The sequence below is a fragment of the Copadichromis virginalis genome, linkage group LG3, assembly GCF_057382275.1.
Source record: "Copadichromis virginalis isolate Kocher_CV1m ecotype Utaka linkage group LG3, C_Virginalis_male_GT1.1, whole genome shotgun sequence".
Lineage (NCBI taxonomy): Eukaryota > Metazoa > Chordata > Actinopteri > Cichliformes > Cichlidae > Copadichromis > Copadichromis virginalis.
The window spans coordinates 17,506,584-17,533,122 of NC_140620.1; the positions used below are offsets into that span (position 1 = coordinate 17,506,584).

The 26,539-nt window shown below is 41.2% G+C and overlaps 1 protein-coding gene across 1 annotated transcript; it reads left to right on the top strand.

Annotated features, from left to right (window-relative positions):
• The first annotated feature begins 4,367 nt into the window (after positions 1 to 4,367).
• On the top strand, positions 4,368 to 21,333 carry LOC146713129 (uncharacterized). Its single transcript, XM_085452323.1, has 3 exons — positions 4,368 to 4,613; positions 18,286 to 18,391; positions 18,842 to 21,333. The coding sequence occupies exons 2-3, from the start codon at positions 18,374 to 18,376 to the stop codon at positions 19,823 to 19,825; spliced, it is 1,002 nt and encodes a 333-aa protein (XP_085308449.1). The 5' UTR covers positions 4,368 to 4,613; positions 18,286 to 18,373; the 3' UTR covers positions 19,826 to 21,333.
• Positions 21,334 to 26,539: the final 5,206 nt, after the last annotated feature.

The following is a 26,539-nucleotide window of genomic DNA, read 5'->3' on the forward strand; positions in this document are numbered from 1 at the left end:
CAGTGACAATAATATTGTATGTTGTAATCGTACTGGGCAATTAGTGATACAAAACAACTATTTTATCCTGTGAATAAAAAAGTATATGTTTTTGTCAATGTACCATGGTAATAACAGAAGCGAAACGCAACATTGTGTCAGGACAATTTACTATTTATGCACAATAAACAAAGGAGCATAGCGCAATAATTTCTGTTCAGCGCCAGACTTGGTTGTAACCTACATCACCAATTATGTTAAGAAAAATGACGCATTAACTACAACAGCAGACTGACCTTTGTGGAAATGCTTAGAGCAGACTAACCTGTGAGCTGGAGTGTTCTGGGATGTTATATTTTGTCTTTGAATGGCTGCAATCTAGTCGCCTCTTTGTTACTTCGGAAACATGGCTCGAACAATTTCTCTTCAACGACGTAATCCGATAACAGCCGATCTCTTTACCCGTCGGCTTTCCGTGGCTGTCATGCGACCGGCTATTGCAGTTAATAATACAACAGCTTCTTGCCATTTTTTGTGTTTCTTTTTATCGCTGTATAACTGATTTCAATTGAAAGCCTGCGTGCGCTAGTACCTCTTGCCACGAGTTCCCAGAATTCTTTGCGGTTTTACCCCTGAGTGACGTCACATTTTCAATCTCTATATATAAAAATATCTAAAAAAATTATTACAGGCTATTCTGAGATCACACTTTTACAGGTACCTTAGTCATAAAGTCATGTATCAATCTGCATTTTTAAAAGCACACAAAGCATCCATGAAATCTATCAGAAAAGTATCTTGCAATACATTCATTTAGTTATTTTTGAATAAACAGTTTTTCCATCTAACTTCACCACCATATTCCATTCTTTTTTCTCTCTGTTATCTTCCTCATTCAAATCTAATCCAGTTTTATTTATAGAGCACTTTAAAACAACATGGGTAACCAAAGTGCTTTCCAGTAAAAAACAGTGATATAAGTTATAAACCATACATTAAACAGACAACGAAATTAAATGACAGTTCATCCTGACCTTGTACTTTCTCCTCACGTTCCCTCTTTCCTCTCTCCCTCTTTGGACTGGCAATCATACACAAATAGATTGTATTCAATTAGATGAAAAAATGACATTAATATAAAAAAATACTATTAAGATCACTAACAAAAAAGTCCTGTCTCAGTGTACTTTCAACCAAAAGGGAAATAACCAAACCACATGTACACCTAATAAAAGATATAAACATTGCAACACTGATCCAACATTATTCTTGATTAACGAATCATTTGATTTTACACTTTTACCTGAATGTGGCTCCTTTTTTTGAAAAAACTTCCTTATATCCATTATGAACCTGGCTGTCTCTCTGTACACACACACACACACACAACAGGAGTTATAAGGTTAATGGGCATTCAGTCAGTTAGCTAGTTAGTATCCATTTCAAACAGGACAGTGGTAACAACAGTAGGATACAGACAATTATACGTTTTAGATTTTAAATAGTCTGTATAAATTTCAATGTTAGCAACAGGACGGTCAAATGTCGCTGATTTTACTACAGAGCAGGACGGATTGCAGGGTAGCAAACATCGTCGGAAAACACGTTTTCAACACTGCAGGTTACCTATAATGTTTTTCAGCTAAAAAGAAACATGGTCGGACTCTTACCTAACTATATAAAGAGTAACTGAAGGTTAAATGCAGCCAACATGTCCTGTTTTAAGCCAGGCACTCACACCGCAGCTCCGCTGCCTCTCAGCCACCATCGCTCTGGCAGAAAGGACGCTAGAGTCAGAGTAGGAGAGACGAGCTGGAACAAACCACTTTGGGAGGGGGGAGGTTATCTATATTTTTGTTGTTAAAGTGTTACGTCTCAGCCAAGTACTGTATGCTTTTATATTTTTAGTAGTGTGTCACACAAACAGCAAATATTGTCAACAAAGTAAGAAATCTTTGGGGGTGCTTTGATTCATTTCTGGGGGTGTTGAAGCACCCCCAAAAATGGGCTAAAATCATCCCTGGTTTCCACTCCACGGCCGTATTTCATACGGGTCCACATTTCCAATGCACGCCATTTTCTGCAAGTACCGCTGCTTCGCCTCTGAACGAAATCAGTCTCTATACAATCCATTCTCTTTTGAGCTGCTTTTAAGCATCTTGTAATCGTCGTGTGTATGTTTTGATTCGTAGACCCCGAAAATGACGTTGCGCTCCCACAATGCATTGCGGCGTGACGTCAACTCCAAAGCGCTAAGCGCTCATTTTGAAATTACACCCCGCGTGGTAGAGGGATAAGGCAGGGATGTAGCAGCTCACCACTTCTGTTCATCATGGTTGCTGAGCTGTTGTCTATTTTGATTAAAAACAGTCACATTGAGGGGTTAACTGTGATGGGTGAACAGATAATAATCAGTCAGCTCGCAGATGATACCACCCTGTTTCTAAAAAATGAAGACCAGATTCCTTTAGCCTTACAGGCGATCAGCCTACAGCTGAATATTAATAAATGCGAAATTCTAGCTCTGCATGAGTGTACCCTGAAAGCAATAGATAATATACAGATTAAAAAAGAGGTTAAGTATCTGGGCATTGTAATTTGCAAGGATAAGACATCAACTGAAAATAAGAATATCTGTACCAATATAGAAAAGTGTAAGTCTATTTTAAACAGGTGGCTGCAAAGGGACATAACTCTGTTTGGGAGAATTTTGCTAACCAAAATGGACAGTCTATCCAGACTAATCTATCCAGCCTTTTCTCTGCCCATATCTCCAAAACTAATTAAATCTATAAATAATCTTAATTTTAGGTTCATATGGAGGAACAAATGTCATTATATAAAGAAAAATGATATGATTAAGAATTATGCCATTGACTTTGATGTTATGAATGGTGTACTAAAATTGAAATGGTTAAGATCTTTCATTAGGAACAAAAATTCCTTTTGGAACATTATTCCCAGTGTGATTTTTGGCAAAATGGGTGGAATAGACTTTTTGTTACGTTGTGACTTTGATTGCAGTTCGTTACCTGTTAAACTCTCAGCTTTCCATCAGCAGGTCCTTCTCTACTGGAAATTAATCTACAAACATAACTTTACTCCTCACAATACCCCTATATGGAACAACAGGTATATCCGTTTGTGTAGGAAATCTGTGTACGTGGATGAATGGAGATCTAAAGGGATTTGGGCTGTAGCTCATTTTATGGATGATAATGGGGTCTTATTAAAGCATGAGACGTTTTGTGAGAAATTTGATGTAAGATGTACTGTTAAGAGATATAAATCCCTAGTGAAAGCCATTCCAGTCCCTTTGAGATCAATGATAAAAGAAGATATTGTGCACTCTAAAATTTCTCCTGGACTGAGGCAGCTCTGCATAGCTGGAGTTGAATTTGGTGACAGCAGGTTTACAAACAAAGTGATCAGGAATATTTTGATAAACAAAATTTTCCCTAATCCGGTTAAAAGAAATTATATCCTTAAAGAATTTGAGACCATGGAGGTTAAGGCGATAAGAAAAAAGTATATTTCACTTCCTCTTTCCCCTAAAGCAAAAGAGGTTCACTTTAAAATCATTAATGAGGTTTATCCAACCAATGAATTCTTAAGACGGAAATTTAATTTAGATGTGAACGCCTGCACATTTTGTGAAAATGATATTGAAAGTCTGGATCACTTGTTTTTCAACTGTGAATCAGTGCACTCCTTCTGGACTGACATGTGGAGCTGGCTACAGTCCAGGAGAATTCAGTTACCACATTTGACGGTGACAGTAATAAAATTTGGAATACTTGCTGAGAATGCAGATTTTGACCTGTTGATTAGGACGATTTTGTTAATGGGAAAATTTTTTATTCACAAATGCAGATACTTTAAAGCTAAACCATGTATAAACAGATGGCTGAATGACTTTAGACTCTGGGCTAAATCGCTGAAGCTTGTGAATAACAAGAAAGCCCATAAACTTGTTGTTTTATTTAAAGAGTTTAACCTATGTTAAAAAAAAACAAAAAACTCCCTATTTTATAATCACGACTGCCCTTTTTTTGCACGTTAGTTTTTGCCTTTGGTTCGAATCCTTCAATGACTGTTCTTTATTTTTGTGCTAACTCTTTTAACTTTGTGCTTATTGTTGTTGTTTTTGGGGGTTTTTTTGTTCGTTTTGTTTGTTTGTTTGTTTTGCTATAATGCTCAACCGAGGATGTAACATAATCGGATTAATGATGGTGCCTTGTATGTTAAACTGTTGTTTGTAAATAAAGTTTAATTAAAAAAAAAAAATACACCCCGCGTGGTTACGTTGTGCAAGTGAGTCATGTGACCAAACCGAGTAACAAATCACGGCAGAGTCGGGAAAAAGGGGCGGAGAAATTGTGTGTGTGTGTGCAGGAGAGGTGTCGAGCAGAGAGAGAGTTACTTTTTCATGAAACTGGAGTAAAGTAGTAAACTTACAGGAATATATACCACTACCAACGTTGGGATCAATTTCTGCATCGATCTGCACACCCTTATTTCCTGGATCGTAGCTCAGATCAGCGTGAACCACGTGGGTCTCTGCTCCCTGATCTGTTTGTTAAGACTTCCAGCTTCATCACGGAGTTTCTCTCGGTTTGTGGGCTCATCTAAAGGTAAGCTTTTAGCTCTGTTGATAATAATAGATTGCTTGGTATACATTGGAGTTAGACAGACTGTAGAGTTTGTGATTGCTTGCAACATTACAATACGACGGGTTTTAGGGGGTAAGAATACATACAGAAAAACGGTCTTTGAATATGAACAAAAGGATTGGCTGCAGGGCAGGAGAACAACCAGCCCCCACCCCCAGGACAGAAAGCCACAGGTACAAGCGTGGGGGAGGGCAATCAGCCTTTAGAATAGGACTTAATAGGACCGTCTCCAGATGCATCCAGGGCTGGACTGGGACAAAAAATCGGCCCGTGTTCCAGATTAACTGGCGTTGGTCGAACAGATGTGTGGTAGACTTGCGCTTCAAGAGCTGCTACCGACAAACCAGCAAAAAAAACACCAAATGTGTCATCTGTGACAGTTGTGAGGTTAACTCAAACACACTCCGTCAGTCTTGATGCTGTTGAACAACAAAATGCTTAAAAATGTCGCGAGTTGGTGATATTGTCAAACAATTAACACCACGCCGGTGTTGTTCACAGGAAGGCGAGAGTAAACGATCGGGAGACTCTTGTCGTCGTTATCGTTCTCCTCGCACGTTTTATTTCTCCGATGTCAGCGTTTTTGCTTCACAACTAAAGCGAGCTACTTTGTTTGCACTAACATGGACTAGAATCAACCATGAATGAATGAAATAATGTCATGTATTTATTTTTGACCCACAGTTGTAAAAAAAATTCCAAATTATATACACAAAGTCATGGGAATTACCACCCCTGTTAAGAAAAACGTCTTGAACAAATATGACACATCAATATTTCATTAGTGTTGTCACATCACATCCTGTAAGCAGAGTCTGTCTGTGTCTTTTCCTCTGCAAATGATCATTTTAGAGTTGGTTGGTATATACAGTCTGTATAAGTGTGGTTGATGTGCCTTTCATAGTGTTTAACTTGAAGGCCCCGAGTACTTTCTCTCACAGTCAGCTGTTGACTGTTTTCAGTCGACTGTTTTCAGTGGATTTCAGCTTGCTGTGTTTGTGGATATATGACTGGCTTTAATTATCCATAAAATCAAGACATTCTCTGTAAGATTTACATACTATATATTTTACAGTGAAGGCTTTAAAACCATGTTAATGCTGAAAGTACATGGTGGTTGGTGATATTAAAGTCCTGTTTGTGGCACATTAGTATATGCGAGGGGGCAACTCCTCAAAATGGGTGGTGACCAAGGTGGCCATTTAGAAATCGGCCATCTTGGATACAACTTTTGTTTTTTCAATAAGAAGAGGGCCATGTGACACGTCACACTTATTGGTAATGTCACAAAAAAAAAAAACAATGGTGTGCTTGGTTTCAACGTAACTTGATACACCAACCATTCCTATTTTATTACGGTGTATCCATATAAATGGCCCACCCTGTACAAACATCACTAATGTCACATAACTTTGCCGACATCTCTCCAACAGTCATGTTTTAATGTTCTTTGTTTTTTAACATTTGCAATCAAATAAGCGGCATAGCATTCAGTACTTTTAAATAGAGCAGGGCTATATGATTAAAAAATATTTATCACAATATAATTAGAAAATTTGCGATAATGATATAACTGACAATATAATTGACGCTAGACAAAATACTTTACAACTCCACAATTTTATTAGTGCAAAAAAACCAAAAACAACTGTCAATGTATTTTCACTATTTTCACTGTCAATTTTCAGAAAAATCAAAGGATTGATTTTAGTGTTGTGCTGTATTTTCCAAAAAACACAGTAATAACGGTGGCCCGCTAGCACGTTCTACCAAAAATAGTGCTTTGTTGTGTATCTAATGGACGAAAGCTAAACCAGTTCCACGCCGTTGAAGTTGCAACATTTTTACAAACCAATTCTGGTTCATCCGTTTCATTCAACGATCCGCTTTCGCCCTTCTCATTCTCTGTCACCGCTGTGCTTTTTCCAGCCATGTGCGTATGAAAACAAAGGCAATGCGCATGCGTGTTTTACCCTTATTTTATCGGGGTATTTAATTTTCTTATCGTTGCCCAACATTATACCGGTATTACCGTGAGCGGTATGATATAGCCCAGCCCTACTTTTAAAAGTTTACTATTCGGCTGCCACACATCAACCATCCGCTGTTTGGTTGTTTTTTTTTTGGGGGGGGTCGAAAAAATTATCCACGCCAACCACTGCGCTATGAAATTTGTTGCGCTATGACAATTGTTGAATCTGACCCATCCTTCAAACGCAGGGAAATAAAGGATGGATCAGAGAAAAATTACAACCACATGTCACCTCCCTTAAAGTAGGATTTCTGGAGATCTTCCAGTCTACGATGGGTCCACTGTGAAGGTGCAATAACATGGGGCCCACTTATGATAACATTCTATGTGAATGCATACAACTGGTGAACACTAAAGTGAGGAAATAATATTACTATTACTAATGTGATATTATTAATACATAGGAAAAGAAATCTGCCACCACATCATGAAAATAGCATAGCACACGGTAAATACACACAGAAATGAACAATTACAAGATTAAGTCTGCATAGCCCACAAGTTCATGCGACCCTAGGATGTCGCTGTGATCTTCCTGTTCCTGAAAAAACATACATCTAGGGATGGGTATTGATAAGATTTTTTCGATTCTGTTTAACGATTCGATTCTTTATCGATTCTCTTATCGATTCTTTTTTTTTTTTTTTTTTTTAAAGGAGACCACTAAGGTCGATTAGCTTAGAACTTTGTTTTATATCTTCTCTTTGAACAAGATAGAAATTTAGGAGTAACATGGCCTTACAAACCCAACAGTGAGATGTTAAGAGATCCACAGCCTCTTCAATGGGGTGTCACAGGGTCCCCAGGAAAAAAATTTGTAAATGTAAAATAATAAAATAAATATTCTTCTGTAGCAATAACAAAGTATAACATAAATTATTCTGTAGCAATTACACAAGAATATTTAGTAATGTCCCTGCCTACAATTAAACATATTCACTACCGAAAATCGAGGGCATCTGCTGTGGCAAATGGGTGCAAGCCTTTGACCACAAACTTAGTCACTGCTCAGTGACATTCGTCTATCCTGGCCTGAAAGGAGACGCTACCGGTAGACTGCAGCGGGAACTGCCAGCATCTGAGCCAGCCAGACTCTGTCGGTCTCTCTCATCATGGTCACCTAAATGCACAGTAATGGCAGGTTTTGTAATAACGCAGATCGCGCTAACATAATTTGCGCTGTTAGTTGATTATTTACCTGCCGCATTAACGGGAGAGGACGTGCAAACGTTATCGCTGCTGCTGGGTTGAGATTCACGAGTCCGGAGCGGGATTAAAAACACCATTCATTTAAGGTTATCGTGTGTTTTGTGAGCAAATGCTTTTGCATATTCGTAGTGTTTTAATCCCTTAAATGAAATATAAATTTGGCAAGTATTGCAAGTTGCCCTGTTGTCATCCATTCTCGTAAAGTATAACCAAACTTTTGAGCGTTTGAGCCGTGTTTCCTGCCAGGTAACTGACGCTCCGCAACGTGGTGACGTCATTGGAATCGATAAAGGAATCGTTTGCAAAAATGGCAAACAATCCCAAGTAACAAGGTGTATGTCATGGTAAAACCTCCCCCACACACCAGGAACAAGAAACTAAGAATCTACTAGTCTCACTCATTTAATCCCTCTGCTGCATTCTGTTCACCCCTGCTATAATTCAATCATCTTTCCCAATATAATATTAGTCCACTAGTTCATATATTAGAATAGAATAGAATTAGAATAGAATTCAACTGTATTGTCATTGCACATGCACAGGTACAGGGCAACGATATTGCTTCTCATCCCACTAAGTGAACCATAAAATCAGAAACACAGGCTTAAAATACTATCTGGTCTTCTTGAGCTTCATTGCATGCGTGTATGTGTTAGTAGGATTAATACATTTTGTGCTCCTTAAAGGTTAAAATATCAATACTACACTCTCAATATCAGGAGAGGAAATCAGTATGTCCTTCATGTTTCAGAAACATGTAAAGTCAGGTTCAGCTAAATCCTAAGCGTTTGCAAGTTCACCAAGTGAATGTAAAGGTGTTGTTAACACCGTCAACAGGTACCCCCGTGTGATGTGTGCCACTTCTAATGTGATTTTTGACACCCCCATGTGGAGGACAACAAGAGCCACGCACATCGAAATAAAGAATTCTGTGCTTGAATAATGAATTGTAGAATATATTCTCCATTTGTAAAATTTTTCAATTCCTCATTAACAAAGGGATTTTTGAAATGGTTTTTTTTTTAACTCCTAGGATGATATATGTGTGTGTGTGTGTGTGTGTGTGTATATATATATATATATATATATATATATATATATCCCGGGAATAACATCGGAGATCTCTGTCCAGAAGAGCGCAGTCCTGGGAACAGCTAAGATACTGCGCAGGACCCTCAAGCTCCCAGGCCTCTGGTAGAGGACCTGAGCTTGAAGGATAAACCGCCCGCAGGGGCGTGCTGGGTGTTATTTATTTATTTATTTTTAATATATATATATACACACACACAATCTTACATTACCCAGGATATAAATACTTTTAGCCAACTTTTTTTAACATGTTCAATATGAGGTTTCCATGTTAACTTGTCATCCACTATTCCAGAAAATGGAAACCTGTCATTCTTTCAATTAATACTCCCTCTATAGATAATATTATCTCTTCCTCCTTTACATGGTTTCTGAATATCATAAACTGTCTTTTTTCCAAATTCAGCGTTAGCTTATTTACATCAAATCATTTTTAATTTTTTTTTTTTAAATTCAATAACCATAATTTTAGCCATTTCTTTCAAGTTTTCTCCGGAACAAAAAAAATTGTTTCGTCTGCAAACAACAAAGTTGAACATTTTTGACGCATCACAAACGTTGTTTATATATAAATTAAAAAGTGGTCCTAAAATAGAACCTTGAGGGACCCCACACTCTATTTTCATTCTATCACATGAATTGCCTAAACACTGCACATACTGAAACCTATTATCTAAATAACTGCTTAACCTGTTCAATAGTATTCCTCTCACACCACAAGTACTTAATTTGGGCTACGTTCACACTGCAGGCGAAAGCGCATCAAATCCGACTTTTTTGACCCTATGCAACCCATATCCAATCATGGTATGACAGTGTGAACGGCTCAAATCTGATCTGGGTCACTTTCATATGTGGTACTGAATCCGATACATATCTGATGTTTTAGAAAGCGACTGCTGTTTGAATGGTCATGTCGCATTAAATCCATCTTTTACGTCACTGACAGAAGACGGACGCCAATTATCAGCGCCGGAGAAGTGCCTGAGAAGACATCGCGAACGCTTCCTGTCCATCCCATGTAGATGTTAGTGAAACTGTTGGAAGGACAACGTGAACATTTTATTTATACTGTATAATCTGCAGATTCTGACAGAAATCTGCAACTATCCCTGCAAATTTCTAAAACGGCAATAAGGATAATTATTAGGCCATATGTAAATAACAAAATAACTTACGGCAAAGTTGGGGAAATGTAAAGTCCAAAATAAGTCTTTATATTAAGGGCCATCAGTCAAACAAACGGTTTGGTCTGGGTCTGAACCGCGTTGTGTGATGTCTTCTTTTGCGCATGTGGGCCGCTTTGAGGGTTCACACAGGAGCGTTTGCTGTCACATTTCATCTGTAGTGTGAACAAGCAGACAAAAAAATTGGAATTGAGTATTAAGACCTGCAGTGTGAACGTAGCCTTAGAAATCAAGATGGAGTGTTGCAGAGTGTCAAAAGCTTTTTTTAAATCAATGAATACCCCTATAGTATATATTATTACCGTATTTTCACGACCATAAGACACACTGTACTAAAAGGCGCAGTCTCAGTTATGTGTGCCATTACTGTATTTAACACACACATAAGGCGCACTGGATTATAGGGCGCATACAAGTACCGTATGCGTATTTAAAAATAAAGCGGGAGCAAACCTGAGTTCGGTACCTTACTCACATTTCTATTACTGGTAATCGTCATCATCAACAACACACAAGTATACAAGTGTGCATATTTAAAAATAAAGCAGGAGCAAAACTGAGTTTGGTACTCACATTTTTATCATCAATCAAACTCGCCCGGCGCTGCCTTCCACTCTTGGTGAAACTGTGGTCTCCATCGGTCATCCATCGCTCCCAAGCCGCTCGCAGCCTTACTTTGAACGGGCGGTTCACACCGATGTCCAGCGGTTGGAGTTCCTTTGTCAGGCCTCCCGGAATGACAGCAAGCTCACAGTTAATTTGTTTCACTAGTTTTTTCACATCGGCTGTGAGATGGGCACGCATAGAGTCACAGATTAAGAGCGATGGTGATGCGTGGAAAAAACCACCTGGTCTCCTTACATACAGTGGGGCAAAAAAGTATTTAGTCAGCCACCGATTGTGCAAGTTCCCCCACTTAAAATGATGACAGAGGTCAGTAATTTGCACCAGAGGTACACTTCAACTGTGAGAGACAGCATGTGAAAAAAAATCCATGAATTCACATGGTAGGATTTGTAAAGAATTTATTCGTAAATTAGGGTGGAAAATAAGTATTTGGTCACCTCAAACAAGGAAAATCTCTGGCTCCCACAGACCTGTAACGTCTTCTGTAAGAAGCTTTTCTGTCCCCCACTCGTTACCTGTATGAATGGCACCTGTTTGAACTCATCATCTGTATAAAAGACACCTGTCCACAGCCTCAAACAGTCAGACTCCAAACGCCGCCATGGCCAAGACCAAAGAGCTTTCGAAGGACACCAGGAAAAGTATTGTAGACCTGCACCAGACTGGGAAGAGTGAATCTACAATAGGCAAGCAGCTTGGTATGAAAAAATCAACTGTGGGAGCAATCATCAGAAAATGGAAGACATACAAGACCACTGATAATCTCCCTCGATCTGGGGCTCCACGCAAGATCTCATCCCGTGGGGTCAAAATGATCATGAGAACGGTGAGCAAAGATCCCAGAACCACACGGGGGGACCTGGTGAATGACCTGCAGAGAGCTGGGACCAAAGTAACAAAGGTCACCATCAGTAACACACTACAACGGCAGGGAATCAAATCCCACAGTGCCAGACGTGTTCCGTTGCTGAAAGCCAGTGCATGTCCAGGCCCGTCTGAAGTTTGCCAGAGAGCACATGGATGATACAGCAGAGGATTGGGAGAATGTCATGTTGTCAGATGAAACCAAAGTAGAACTTTTTGGTATAAACTCAACTCGTTGTGTTTGGAGGAAGAAGAATACTGAGTTGCATCCCAAGAACACCATACCTACTGTGAAGCATGGGGGTGGAAACATCATGCTATGGGGCTGTTTTTCTGCCAAGGGGACAGGACGACTGATCCGTGTTAAGGACAGAATGAATGGGGCCATGTATCGTGAGATTTTGAGCCAAAACCTCCTTCCGTCAGTGAGAACTTTGAAGATGAAACGAGGCTGGGTCTTCCAACATGACAATGATCCAAAACACACCGCCCGGGCAACAAAGGAGTGGCTCCATAAGAAGCATTTGAAAGTCCTGGAGTGGCCTAGCCAGTCTCCAGACCTCAACCCCATAGAAAATCCTTGGCGGGAGTTGAAAGTCCGTGTTGCTCGGCGACAGCCCCAAAACATCACTGCTCTCGAGAAGATCTGCATGGAGGAATGGGCCAAAATACCAGCTACTGTGTGTGCAAACCTGGTAAAGACCTATAGTAAACGTTTGACCTCTGTTATTGCCAACAAAGGTTATGTTACAAATAGAGCTGGGCGATAGAACGATAACGATATGTATCGCGATATAACTTTTACTCGATAGAGAAATTAAGCTATCGCGATAGACCTCGCCGCTCTTGTCCTCTTAAAAAAAAAAAAAAAAAAAAAAAAAGGTCAGCCGAACCAATCACAGCCGCAGCGTCACGTCGCGTGACTTGTTACGTACAGCACAAGTGCCAAGCCGCACGTGTGTTTGTTTGGGAAGCAGCCAGCGGGTAATGGAGCCAGCACGTAATGGAGCCAGCACGTAATGGAGGAAATGAGTGTGCCGACTAGAAAAATCAACCGAGCGTGACCGAAGAGAAAACAGATGATGGTTCCAATGCCGGAGAGATTGTCGAACGGAAGATCGGGAACGGAAGTTCCGTAGTTTGAAGGTATTTCGGCTATTTCAAGTCTGACAAAAAACAGAGTAGCGTGCACTGTAAATTGTGCCGAAAGCAAGTCTGGAAATACAATAAACTGGTGCATGCATCACACTGTGCGCCACGTTATTGTTTCGGTGAAATGAATTTCTACAATACTGTTACTGTTAATTCTACTCTCTGCAGTGTTTAAATGCTTACATATACACACAGTTACTGTCCGTCCACACATACGACTCGGTTCTGCTTCTATGCCCCAGCTTTGTTTACTTTTTCCCACCGAGGCTTCTAGACTTCTGATTGGCCAACATTTCTGCACGGTTAGGAATCTAGCTCCACCTGCTGCTTTGGCATGTTCATAGCAGCGTTTTCCTTCATTTCTGCCTTTACGTGTGAACGGGATTCTTTTTTAAAACGAAAACGGAAAATCTCCGTTTTCAAAAATACCCATGTACGTGTGGACGTAGCCTCAGTCTCTGACCGGAAGCGCTAATTCGTCATTCGGCTTTTGTCAGACTAAAGTAACTGTTAAAACTGTTTGAAAAGCTAAGCTATACAACAAGGAGAGATTGAGAATTTCCTTTTAGTTCTCAGTTTATTTGATATTGACAAAAGTTAGTCAGTTTTGTCTGTTCTTCTGTAAAACAAACTAAGATTTATTTTTAGAATTAATATTTTGTTTCTAAGTGGAATTGACAATTTAGTCTGTTTCGTTTGTTCTATTTTGAAACTTAAACGCTTTAGCGGCTGCCTTTTGTGTAGTTTGCAATATTTGCCTTTATTTATCTGAAAAAGTCTCATGTTCCTTAAGTACATCTACCCTGTTGAACTTATTATGGGAAATAAATATTTAAATAAAAACAAGCTGCTGATTATTTCACATTTTACTTGTGAGCAACGGCACATTTAAATCTTACAAATATAGTTATTTGGCTTATATCGTGATAGATATCGTTATCGCCTGAAATGAAAAAAACATATCGTGATATGAAAAAATCTCATATCGCCCAGCTCTAGTTACAAAGTATTGAGTTGTATTTTTGTTATTGACCAAATACTTATTTTCCACCCTGATTTACGAATAAATTCTTTACAAATCCTACCATGTGGATTCATGGATTTTTTTTTTTTTCACATTCTGTCTCTCACAGTTGAAGTGTACCTCTGGTGCAAATTACTGACCTCTGTCATCATTTTAGGTGGGGGAACTTGCACAATCGGTGGCTGACTAAATACTTTTTTGCCCCACTGTACACCTCCCTCAGCCACTCTTTCATCATTTCCTCATCCATCCAGCCCTTTTCATTTGCCTTAATGATGATTCCTGCTGGAAACTTCTCTTTAGGCAAAGTCTTTCGCTTAAAAATCACCATAGGTTCTGTCCATTAGCATGGCAGCCAAGCACAACAGTAAAAGAAGACTTTTCATACCCCGTTGTGCGTATCGCTACCGTGCTGGTCCCCTTCTTCTCCACAGTGTGACTCACCGGGATGTCGAAAGTGAGCAGGACCTCGTCCATGTTTGTGATGTGGCTGGGCTGGATGTTTTTGTCGCAGATGTGTTTGCTGCAGTAGGAGCGGAAGATGGCCAGCTTTTCCTTATAATCCGCTGGAAGTTGCTGCGCTACCGTAGTCCTGGTCCAGATGGAAAAATGGCACAGTTTCATAAAACGAAAGCACCAAGACGGACTTCCTTGGAAATGTTCAATGTTCATCTCTTCAGCTAGTGAAACTGCTTTTAGCCGAATGGTGACCGTCGAAACGCTTCTCCCGCTCGTTCTTTGCTCGATGATCCACCGCTCGAGTCTTTCCTCCAACTCGGGACACCTCGCCTTATGTCCGCGGAAACTCAGCTGCGTTTTCAAAGGAGCTTGCAAAGAAAAGCGTCTGGACTTCTTTAAGTTGCTTGAAGATGTTTCACCTCTCATCCGAGAAGCTTCTTCAGTTCTAAGGTCAAATGGTGGAGAGTCCCAGATATAAACCTAGTGGGAGTAACCCCCCACAGAGGGACAAAAGGACCCCCTGATGATCCTCTAATCGCCTGAGCCAAGGTGTGAAACTGGGTGTGGGTCCCAATCAGCCAGAGTTTCGGGTGTGTTCATTGTGAAACCTGGCCCACCTTATCATGCGAATTCCTGAGGTCAGATGGCCCAGGATGGGAGTGGGCGTTAAGGCGTCTGGGAAGGGATCTCAAAACTGGATTATAGATGGCAGAGAGTTGGTGTCGTAAACCCCCGCCTCTGTTCAAAGATGGTCGCTCACAGTGGACATAGATGGCTTCTTTCACTCCTCTTTCAAACCATCTGTCCTCTCTGTCCAAAATGTGAACATTGGCATCCTCGAAAGAGTGTCCTTTATCCTTAAGATGCAGATGGACTGCTGAGTCTTGTCCTGTGGAGGTGGCTCTTCTGTGTTGTGCCATGCGCTTGTGAAGTGGCTGTTTGGTCTCTCCAATGTAGAGGTCTGGGCATTCCTCGCTGCACTGTACAGCATACACCACATTGTTGAGTTTGTGTTTTGGCGTTTTGTCTTTCGGGTGAACCAGTTTCTGTCTGAGCGTGTTGCTGGGTCTGAAATACACTGGGATGTCATGCTTGGAGAAAACTCTCCTGAGTTTCTCTGATACACCGGCTACATAGGGGATGACAATGTTGTTGCGTCTGTCCTTCTTATCCTCCCTCACTGGTGTCTGGTATTCTTTTCTGTGCCTCTTTGCTGACTTTAAGAACGCCCATTTAGGATAGCCGCAGGTTTTGAGTGCTTCCTTTACATGTGTGTGTTCCTTCTTTTTTTCCTTCAGGCTTAGAGGGAACATTTTGAGATCCCTTCCCAGACGCCTTAACGCCCACTCACATCCTGGGCCATCTGACCTCAGGAATTCGCATGATAAGGTGGGCCAGGTTTCACATTGAGCTCACCCGAAACTCTGGCTGTTTGGGACCCACGCCCAGTTTCACACCTTGGCTCAGGCGATTAGAGGATCATCAGGGGGTCCTTTTGTCCCTCAGTTTTGTCCCTAGGTTTATATCTGGGACTCTCCACCATTTGACCTTAGAACTGAAGAAGCTTCTCGGATGAGAGGTGAAACGTCTTCAAGCAACTTAAAGAAGTCCAGACGCTTTTCTTTGCAAGCTCCTTTCACTACGATGACCTGGATGAACGAGAACCTTCACAGACATCAGCTGCGTTTTCTTGACCTGCCGGAGCTGGTTTTCTAGCTTCCTCCATTTGCGAACCATTGATTCGTTAATCTTAAATTCTCTCGCCGCTGCTCGATTTCCATGTTCCTCCGCGTAGCTGATGGCCTTCAGTTCAAACTGTGCTTCGTAAGCGTGTCTCTTTGCCATTTTCAGGGTTGTTAAAACAATGATGTCCTGCATAACGCACATACCTGTTCTTTTATACAGGTATGTGCGATAAAGTCAACGCACACACTTCACCCTTTAGCGTTCTCATGGTGTTCTCTACTACGTCCTCATTACAACACATAGGGCGCACTGCGCTATAGGCCGTGCCGTACTTTTTGAAGAAAATCGAAGACTTTTAAGTGCGCCTTATGGTCGTGAAAATACGGCGGTATTATATTTTCTGATGAAATGTTTTCAATAGCATTCATTAATGCTATTGCTCTTGATCTGTTCCGTTCAAATCCGTACCAGGGCTCGCAAAATCGCTAGCCCGACGTCCCGGGGCAAGCGATTTTTCCAGTCGGGCTACCAAAATCTATCGCTGCCCTGCCCATCGGGCTATCGTAGGAAGGAAAAATATATGTCAATGCTTTTGCATCCCTTCGGAAATGTAGCTGGGTAATTATGTCATTGGCATCGGTGAGCCACTGTCAATATGTGACATATTGAAATCGCGTTTGAATTTGTGCTTGTTTTTTGCTTTCACTTTGCAATCGCGCAAACTGTGTATAGAGAGCGACAGCACTGATTGGTGAGTGATGATAATTTGCGCACCAATTCCTCTGACATCGTCTTATCAATCGTTAGCTTACTATGCAAACATGACAAGTGAAATCTCCCGCAGCAAGCTCAAACCATGTGAGAGGTTGATCGCGCAGAGAATCGCTGAGCGTTATGTGAGTGCGTGTGTAAAAGCAGCAGGATATATATTTTAGTTCTGCTGAGCCAAATAAGACAGGTCAGGGTGAAGAAGTGACAGCCAAAGAAAAGCTTACCACAAAACAGAAAAGTTATGACAAATCAGACTATAAGGCAAAAAGAAAGTGCAGCTTTATGGTTTCATGGACAAAAGAATTTCTGTGGCTGCGATATGACAAGCTATATAACCAGGGGTGCACATAAGTGGTCCGCAGGTGCGCATTCGCTGTCAAAATGAAACCAGATAAGAAGTTGCAACGCGTGTTTGCTTACATAATATTTTCAGGAGGAGGACAGACATTTGTTTAGAACTTTTAAAGATTTCGAAGAAGCTCCTTTAAGCAATTACTGTGGTGTTCCTCCATCGCAGAAGAAGTGTCAGAAGGAGTCCGAACCACAAAAGAAGCATTCTCAAGCAAGTATTCTCGGAAAAGTGGTTGCAGGAGGTGAGCTGGCTTCAAACAAATGATGAACGCACAGAGATGTGTTGCAGAATGTGCCGTGAAAATCCCACACTAGCGGACAAAAACAGTGCCTTTTATATGGACGCAAACGCGCGTTGCAACTTCTTATCTGGTGCGCGTCTTTTATTTTGACAGCGTATGCGCACATGCGGACCACTTGTGTGCACCTGTGTAAATAACATAATGTTCTGCCGGATGTGTTATTGGTTTTCCCTTGATTTCTGAGTCGACAAGCGCCTTTGTTGCTGGGCCAGTCATTTTAAGAAAGGACCCCATTAGAACCCATGAGAAATGCATTATTGCTCAGTCTGCAATATCTTTCCCAGAACAAACACCAATTGCAAATAACATACTAAAAATAAACCTGAAAAATCTGTTTAGAACAGCGTACTATGTTGCAAAGAGTGAACTACCACTGGCACGATTTAGCAGTCTTTGCAAACTTCAAAAAAGCAAATGGCCTCGATCTTGGTTCCACTTGCCTCTTACCTGTGACTTCAGTGGAAATTTCAAATTCAGGATCTGACACAGACTGATTCATGTTCTACACAGTTCTTACAAGTTCATAGAAATTTCTGTTCAATTAGAACCAAGTATTTGAGTTGTAATTTTTATACAATGTTGTAATTTGTTTTTCCAAAATTTTATGATTAATATTTTGTTTCTGTTACAATATTATACTTTAATGTATAATATTGTAAAGGAAACAAAACAGGAAACCAAACATCAATCAAAAAATTATTCTCTTTTTTATTTGGGCTACTTAAATTTGTTTTGGGCTACCAAAAACCCTTCCCTGCCCGAAGGGTTACCAGGGATTTTGAGATTTTGCGAGCCCTGCACTGAGGAGTGTAGTAATGTTTATTTGCTCTGCTTTTTTTTGTAAGGGGTAAAATATGTCTATATACTTTTTGTGTCCCAGCTGAGTAACAGGAGGAGAAGAGTCTGGTGGAGCAGCAGAAGGACAATTTCAGCCATTTGGACTCAGCTCAGCCACTGCAGAGGAAACAATGACTTCAACACAAAAGGTGAGAAAAACATCACAGTTACACTGTTATTGAAACTGTGTGTGCAACTGGTTGGTTTTTAAAACACAATTAACAGCAGCTTTGTCTTTTGCATCCTGGGCTCCTCCATATATACAGACTCTACATTCACAACCAAAAACCACAGAAGTTAGAAGAAAATGCAAAGATCATATTTTATCAGCACATATTGAAACAACAATATCATCAGTTGAACTCAAAATATTTTATGAAGTAAAAGATTTTCTCCACTTATATATTTCTTCAATAATGTAATTTTCATTACACCTCTCATTGTGTCACATCATTGTAATGTGATACTATCACCAGAAGGTGGTGCTAACACACCAACAATGTGTTTGTTGACATGTTTGTTTCCACTGACGGAGGGAGTTTCAGTTCGTTCCACGACTGCATTTCACTCACTGCCTGTTTGTATCTCTGTCACTGCAGGACCAACATGGAGCAAGAAGTCAGCGCTCTCAGGAGGCTGACAAACGTCAAAGAAAGGGAGAGAAATCCTACAGCTGTGATGAGTGTGGGAAGGATTTTACCCGGAGTGACAGCCTAAAAACACACCAACTCATCCACAGTGGAGTTAAACCTTACAGCTGTGAGTTGTGTGGAAAGTCTTTTACCCTGGCTCGAATCTTAAAAAAACACCAACTCGTCCACAGTGGAGTTAAACCTTACGGCTGTGACTTGTGTGGAAAGTCTTTTATCGAGGCTGGAGCCTTAAAAAAACACCAAGTCATGCACAGTGGAGTTAAACCTTACAGCTGTGACTTGTGTGGGAAGGATTTTGCCCGGGCTAGAGGCTTAAAAATACACCAAGTCATCCACAGTGGAGTTAAAGCGTACAGCTGTGACTTGTGTGGGAAGGATTTTGCCCGGGCTGAAAGCTTAAAATCACACAAACTCATCCACAGTGGAGTTAAAGCGTACAACTGTCACTTGTGTGGAAAGTCTTTTACCCACGCTCAATCCTTTAAAACACACCAACACGTCCACAGTGGAGTTAAACCTTACAGCTGCAAATTGTGTGGAAAGTCTTTTACCCATTATCAAAGCTTAAAATCACACCGTATCGTGCACAGTGGAGTTAAAGCACACAGCTGTGAGTTTTGTGGTAAGGCTTTTGCTCAAAAAAACAACTTACAGAGGCATCTAATTACCCATTCTGGAATTAAGGCGTATAGCTGCAACTTTTGTGGAAAAAGTTTCAGCGACAAACACTACCGAAATGGTCACCTACGGATTCACACTGGAAATGATGTTTCCCGCTGTGATCAGTGTGGGAAACTGTTTATAACAGACGCACAGTTACAACTACACATGTTTAGCCACACTGAGGAGAGACCTTATAAATGTGACCTGTGTGAGAAGACTTTTAAATCTCCATATCACGTGAGAAACCACCGACGGATCCACACTTGAAAATAACTCTACAAGTGCAGTTACTGTGAGGAAGTATTGATTTTTTTATCTTGTAATTGTAACCCGAGTGTTTGGAACAAGTCTGATCAGTAAACTTAAGGAGTTATACTGAATGAACTGTTTGGAAAAATGAAGAGTCATTTTTGTTCAGTAAACTCAGTCTTATAATGTAAACAGTAAAATGTAATTGGACGTTGGCAGAGATGCTCTTTGTTTCAGGCAACATTGAGGATAAAAATAAATAAAGCAGAGCAACACAGATGGATCCAGTTCTCAACCCTGTCGTCACTGTGGTGGTGGGAAAGAGTTTCTTTTTAACATTTGAGGAAAAACCTCCAATCATCAACGGGACCTAAAACCACTGGAGACAAAATGAACTACTGCAAAGAATGTGGGAGAGGCTTCCACACACAAGTACATTAAAAATACAAAAACTCTTCCACAGTGGGGTCAAAAAGCACATCTGTGACCAGTGTGGGTCATCCTTCACCACTGGACATGACCTCAATGAAAAACCATAAGCGAATCCACACAGGAGAGACACCATACAAGTGCAGACACTGTGACAAAAGCTTCTCACAATCAGGTCATCGTAACAAACATGAACGTACACACATGGAAGTGAACTTAAGCTGTGACCAGTGTGATAAGAGTTTCAGGAATCTCAGTTCATACTCCGAACACAAACGATCTCACACTGTAAATAAACTGTTTCACTGTTACCAATGTGCAAAAACCTTCACTTCATTATCTGCTCTGTGCAAACATCAGCCTGATCATGCAGGACTGAAATCACTGGATCACAATGAATCTGAAGAGAGAGAAAGATCCTCTTCTGGTTTCAGGCTCAGACTTAAAAACCTTGAGATTAGGCTCCACAGAGTTCAGATGGAATCTCCTGTAAAGAGTGTCAGCTGATGTCACACTTGGATCTGATGAGGTAGCTCTTTCTGGACCTGCAGTGAATAATCCTGAATGTTACATTTAGGAAGCTGCATGTATAGATATGCATATCAAGTTTGTTTTTTCCTTTGAGGGATTTTAATTCTCTAAAATGTTATCCCTGTTACATTTTAACCTTTGTTCCCTTAGGACACAGTAGTGTTTAGTAGTTGTACTTGTTACTGTTGTTACGAGTTCAAAAATTGGGGATGGAGACAAGAGGAAAAACCACAATAACAACACTGGTCCGGCCGGGTTGAGTCAAACGATGATTTTAATGATCACACGCGTGGGAGATGGACACTGTATGCAGACAGCCTCAGATCTCAAAATGGTGGAGCATTAATCAAACTCTTATAGCCTCTGGTTCTCCCACCTTATCATAAAAGCCTAAACATTCACATGCTTTCTCTCACACGGCGCCTAAGCTATGACCTTGGCTCCCCGTTTATCTGCTCCTGCTGAGATGGGGCAGAAAACTCCAGTATGTTCTGTTCTCTTCTAATCAGACAAATAAGGCGATGACTTTCTGCAAACAGTATTTCTTATAACATCATAAAACAATATCATTCATCCACAATAAATCAGCAGTCTAATGTAATGCAAATCAGTTTAACTAATGCAATAGTTATCAGCTTCTTCTACTTCAGGAGAATACTGCAAACTAAAACTACATAATAATTCACAACCTTTAATTAGGGGTATAACATGGCATAAAATAATATTATAATTTTACACTCCCCCTGATGAGCTCTTTATTCTAAAGAGCTCACCAACACCCTGTAATCCAGTGTGGCCGGGTTCATTTCTTCTCACTCCTGAGGACCTTTGTCCCCCTGTTGGGCGAACCATATGTGAGATGACCTCTGTGTTTGCGCAGGTCAAATGCAAGACAAACTATTATTACAACAATATCAGGTACATATGACACTGCCCAGTTCTCCCACAGCTTTATTTGGTGCTACCTTATACCCTTCAGACGTACTCAGACTAGAACCTCTGTCCAAGGAGCTTTTAGCCTTTATTTTATTGCTGCAGCTACCAGTGTCGTCCAGTTGGGTGATCCTCTGCTCTTCATTCTTCAACCTTAGGGGTTAGACAACCCTTCAGTCGTGGCACAGATCAGGGGATTATTCTGCCCCGATTTCAAACAACGATCTGTGTATCCTCGGGTCCTGTGTGTCCTCCAGAAAAAGATCAGGAACGCGTCCCCCTTTTGCCCAATAGCCTCTCGAACCTCGTTGGTCTGGTGTTCCCGGATTTCCGCCAACCCCTTCATGGTTATTGCTGTGTTTATGGGATCCATCCTTTTGAAGTGACTAGCTGGAGCCCAAACGCCATCACCCTTGGACCCAGTTGGTGTCTCGGCAGTCACTGTGTCTGTCTCTGCTGCGAAGGATCCTCGTATCTCTGTGACCTCGTCTGGTGTCTGTTCCTTTCTCTGTAAGAGACAGAAAACCAAAACACCTCTCTTCCTAACCCTAATAATCTAATGTTGTTATCTACTGACTTTCTAGGGATTCAGAATTGGTTTAGAATATTCAGAATATCTCAGGGACTTATTCTAATCACACCTATGTGTGTGTAAGCGTGTTTGCATTATGCCCTCTGGGTGACATGAAATGCATTTAACCAATAAACAATAAACAATAAAGTTATAGGAATGTCTTTTTACCAAACAGACTTTGTATCAAAATTGCAGATATGGATATATATTTCAATTTCTTTCATTTGAACTTTCTTAGTGTTTCCAAAATTAACTTCTTTTTTTAAATGCATTCATTTAATGTGTTACCTCAGTTAAATTTAATCTCAGTGATCTGTAGTTTGGTTGATGAACAAATCCATTTTGTCCGTCTGTATCTGGAAGTCCCACGGGATCTTAGCTCGGTCATTCTCCACCACCCTTGGGGGCATCTCCCATTTTGACCTCGGGACTTCCAGGTTATACTCGGCACAGATGTTCCTGTACACTATGCCGGCCACTTGGTTATGGCGTTCCATGTATGCCTTGCCTGCTAGCATCTTGCGCCCTGCTGTTATGTGCTGGATTGTCTCTGGGGCATCTTTACACAGCCTGCACCTGGGGTCTTGCCTGGTGTGATAGACCCCAGCCTCTATGGATCTTGTACTCAGAGCTTGTTCTTGTGCTGCCATGATTAGTGCCTCTGTGCTGTCTTTCAGTCCAGCTTTGTCCAGCCACTGGTAGGATTTCTGGATATCAGCCACCTCCTCTATCTGCCGGTGGTACATACCGTGCAGGGGCCTGTCCTTCCATGATGGTTCCTCGTCTCCCTCCTCTTTCTTGGGTTTCTGCTGCCTGAGGTATTCACTGAGCACTCGGTCAGGGGCGTGCTGGGTGTTTTTTTTTTTTTAATATATATATATATATATATGTTTTTCCCTATGTTATTACTGTCCATATGTACATAGCGATGCAGAACTGTACCCCCCCAGCATGTTTACACTGAGTAGGAGATACTCTGTATCTCATTGTACAACTGTATAGTGACAAGAAAGGCATTCTATTCTATTCTAAAACCCTGCACTCACTTCTTAATTACCTGGAAGCACCTTAAAGACGACCGGTGTTCCAGATCAACTGGCGTTTAGATCAACTGGCGTTGGTCGAACAGATGTGTGGCAGTCTTGCGTTTCAGTAGCTCCTACCGACAAACCAGCAAAAAAACGCCAAATGTGTCATCTGTGACACTTGTGAGGTTATCTCAAACACACTCCGTCAGTCTTGATGCTGTTGAACAACAAAATGTTTAAAAATGTGGCGAGTTTACCTGGTGATATCCTCATGCGCGACGCGATCGCGAAAACAGCAAACAAGTAACACCACGCCGTTGTTGTTCACAGGACAGCAAGAGTAAACGATCGGGAGACCCTTGTCGTCGTTATCGTTCCACTCGCACGGTTTATTTCACCGAATTCAGCGTTTTTGCTCCACAACTAAAGCGAGCAGTTTGCTCTGTGCACTAACATGGAGTCGAGTCAACCAGCGCCACCTCTGGCCAAGTGCCACAGCCTACAGCCAGATCAACTGGTGACACACATCTGCAGCACGTTTGAATTCGTGTCATGCACATTTGTACCTTTCAATTGTGTGTTTGTGCGTCATGCAAATAAACCTTTGAAATGAATGAAATGATATCATGTATTTATTATCAGCCTACATTTGTACAAAATGCCAAATGACATACACATAGTCATACGAATCACCATCCTGATATCAACACTTTTGCCCATAAGAAAAATGTCGTGAACAAATATATGACACACCAATATTTCACCAGTGTTGTAACTCACATGTCGCCAGCATAGTCTGCCTGTGTCTCCCCTCTGCAAACGAACATTTCAGAGTTGGATGTGATATACAGTCTGCATAAGTGTGGTCAATCTCATAACGATCCGTAAGGGGATGGCAGCTACGCTGAATGTACAGCAGTCACACAGTGATCAGCAATAAACAGTCCCCAAAACTTGCATATAATCCCCAATGTGGAGCCCATCTACTGACTACCACATAGCAGCTGGACCAGTCCCCAATGCAGGTCAGTCCACTGCTGCCACCTGTGGCCAAGTACCATAGCCTACCACTAGATTAACTTGTGACACACATCTGCACCTGCTGCTATGATCACATTGAGTAAAGGCTGAGTGGCTGCACTCACACGTGGTGCATCTAAATCTACCCACAAATATGTTGAAACATGCAATGCCAGCAATGTGGATTGTCAACACTACAAACAATCAGTAAGCAAAGACTACACGGGTCAATTCCTTCTGTCCATCATCCAGCCAGATATACGTATGACACACATCTGCAGCTGGTCCCATCACCACGTTTGAATATGTTACCTGCACAACACATTTGTAATTGTCAATGTTGTCTTTGCTGTCCCATAAACCATGCAACCACATGAAACACAATTGTGTATCCATTTAAATCCCATCATATACATGAAGTTGTAGACATCACAACTCCTTCTGTTTATGTTATTACCCAACAACAATATGCACTCCACACATAGATCACATAGAAATATGTCATCAGTGTGCTCACAACACACCTTGTCAGAATAGGCTGCCTATGTCTCTACTGTGATTCTGTATATTTCAATTGTGCAACTGGAGTCACATGAGGCAATCGTGTGGTGTTTGCCAGGAACACTGGTAGCCAATATAGGTGATTAAGCAGCACAGCTGGAAAGAATTGGTAGTCATATGCAGTCTATATAAGCCCAGTGAGTACAACCAACATCTGTGGGTTTCGTGAGGTGGTAGCAGTCAGTGAATTTACAGCAGTTAGATAGTGATTAGAAGGCAACTATAGCCAGTGTGGTTGGGAAGAGCTTGTGAGAGAGTGGACTCATGAAAGTGAGTGACTGAGGTGTGCTAGTTGGTTTGTGTGGTGTGTCTGTTAGTCTGTGTGTTTGTGGTACAGTGGAGTAGGTAGATAGGTGGACAGGTGTAGGTGAGGGAAATGGATCCCAGAATTGTGAGGGAGCTTCTGGAGTTCAAGCTCCACGATCGCTATCCTGAAGGATCAACCAGCAGGGAAAGATATACAATCAAAAGAAGAGCTGAGACCTTCAGGATAAATGGTGAGTACAATGGATAATGTCATGTAAACCATCAGAGTGTAGTATTGTGCGTTAATGTGAACATTCCCTCTTGTCTGTTTGTTCTTGTCTCGCCCCACATGCCCAATGGAGATGGAGACCTGTACTATGTATGCAGGCAGAAGAAGAACAGAACGGAGAACCTGGCAAAAGTGGTCTGCACTGCCAAAGAGGCAAATGACATTTTTGAGGAATTTCATTCCAGCCACTTTGGTGGACACTGTGGATGGGAGAAGACCCACTGTGCCATCATGGCACGCTATTACTGGCCTGGCATGGAGGGTGACATTAAAAAATGGGTGAGCACATTCTGTATGAATGAGCCTCAAACGCATTGTGGAAACCCAAGAACCCCCCCCCCCCCCCCCCCCTTTGTTTTTTTTTTACATTTGTTTGTTTCTCTGTTGTTCGTATGTCTTGTGTTCGTACCCTGTTGCTCCTAACTAACCCATATAACCTACAGCTCCAAGGCACTTTGCTGATCATTAACATGTAATGTTACTTAATTTGGCAATAGGTTGCTCAGTGCCCACAATGCCAGTGTAAGCGGGCCAATATTAAGGAAAGGAAAGGATACATTCCAATCGAGGTACAGTAACACAGACAGCATATTTGTTACTGTCCAAATACATCAAATGTGACATGTTCTTCTTTACCCCCCTCACAGGTCACAGAGCCCTTTGAGCTCGTTGGAATGGATCTTGTGGGTAAACTGACCTTAACGGATGGTGGTAATCAGTACATTTGTGTGATGGTTGACTATTTCACCAAATGGGCAGAGGCCTACCCACTGAAAAACAAAACTGCAGATGAGGTCACCAGTTGTATTCTGGATTTTTTCTACAAATTTGGTGCACCTAAAAGACTGCTAACAGACCAGGGCTCAGAGTTCTGCAACAAGGTGGGGTATTAGTAGCTCAAGCACATATGTAATGTCAGCTTGGATGACCAATGTGATCACCTTTTCAAGGTCAACTATGGCCTGTGTAAAACCCTGGGCATCCGAAGAAGCCTCTGCTCACCATACCATCCCCAAACCAATGGCTTGGTGGAGAGATTAAATGGCACAATCCAGAGGTACAATACTGTCATTTATATATTGTGCTGTAACTATGTCACAACGATGGCTATTTAGTATATT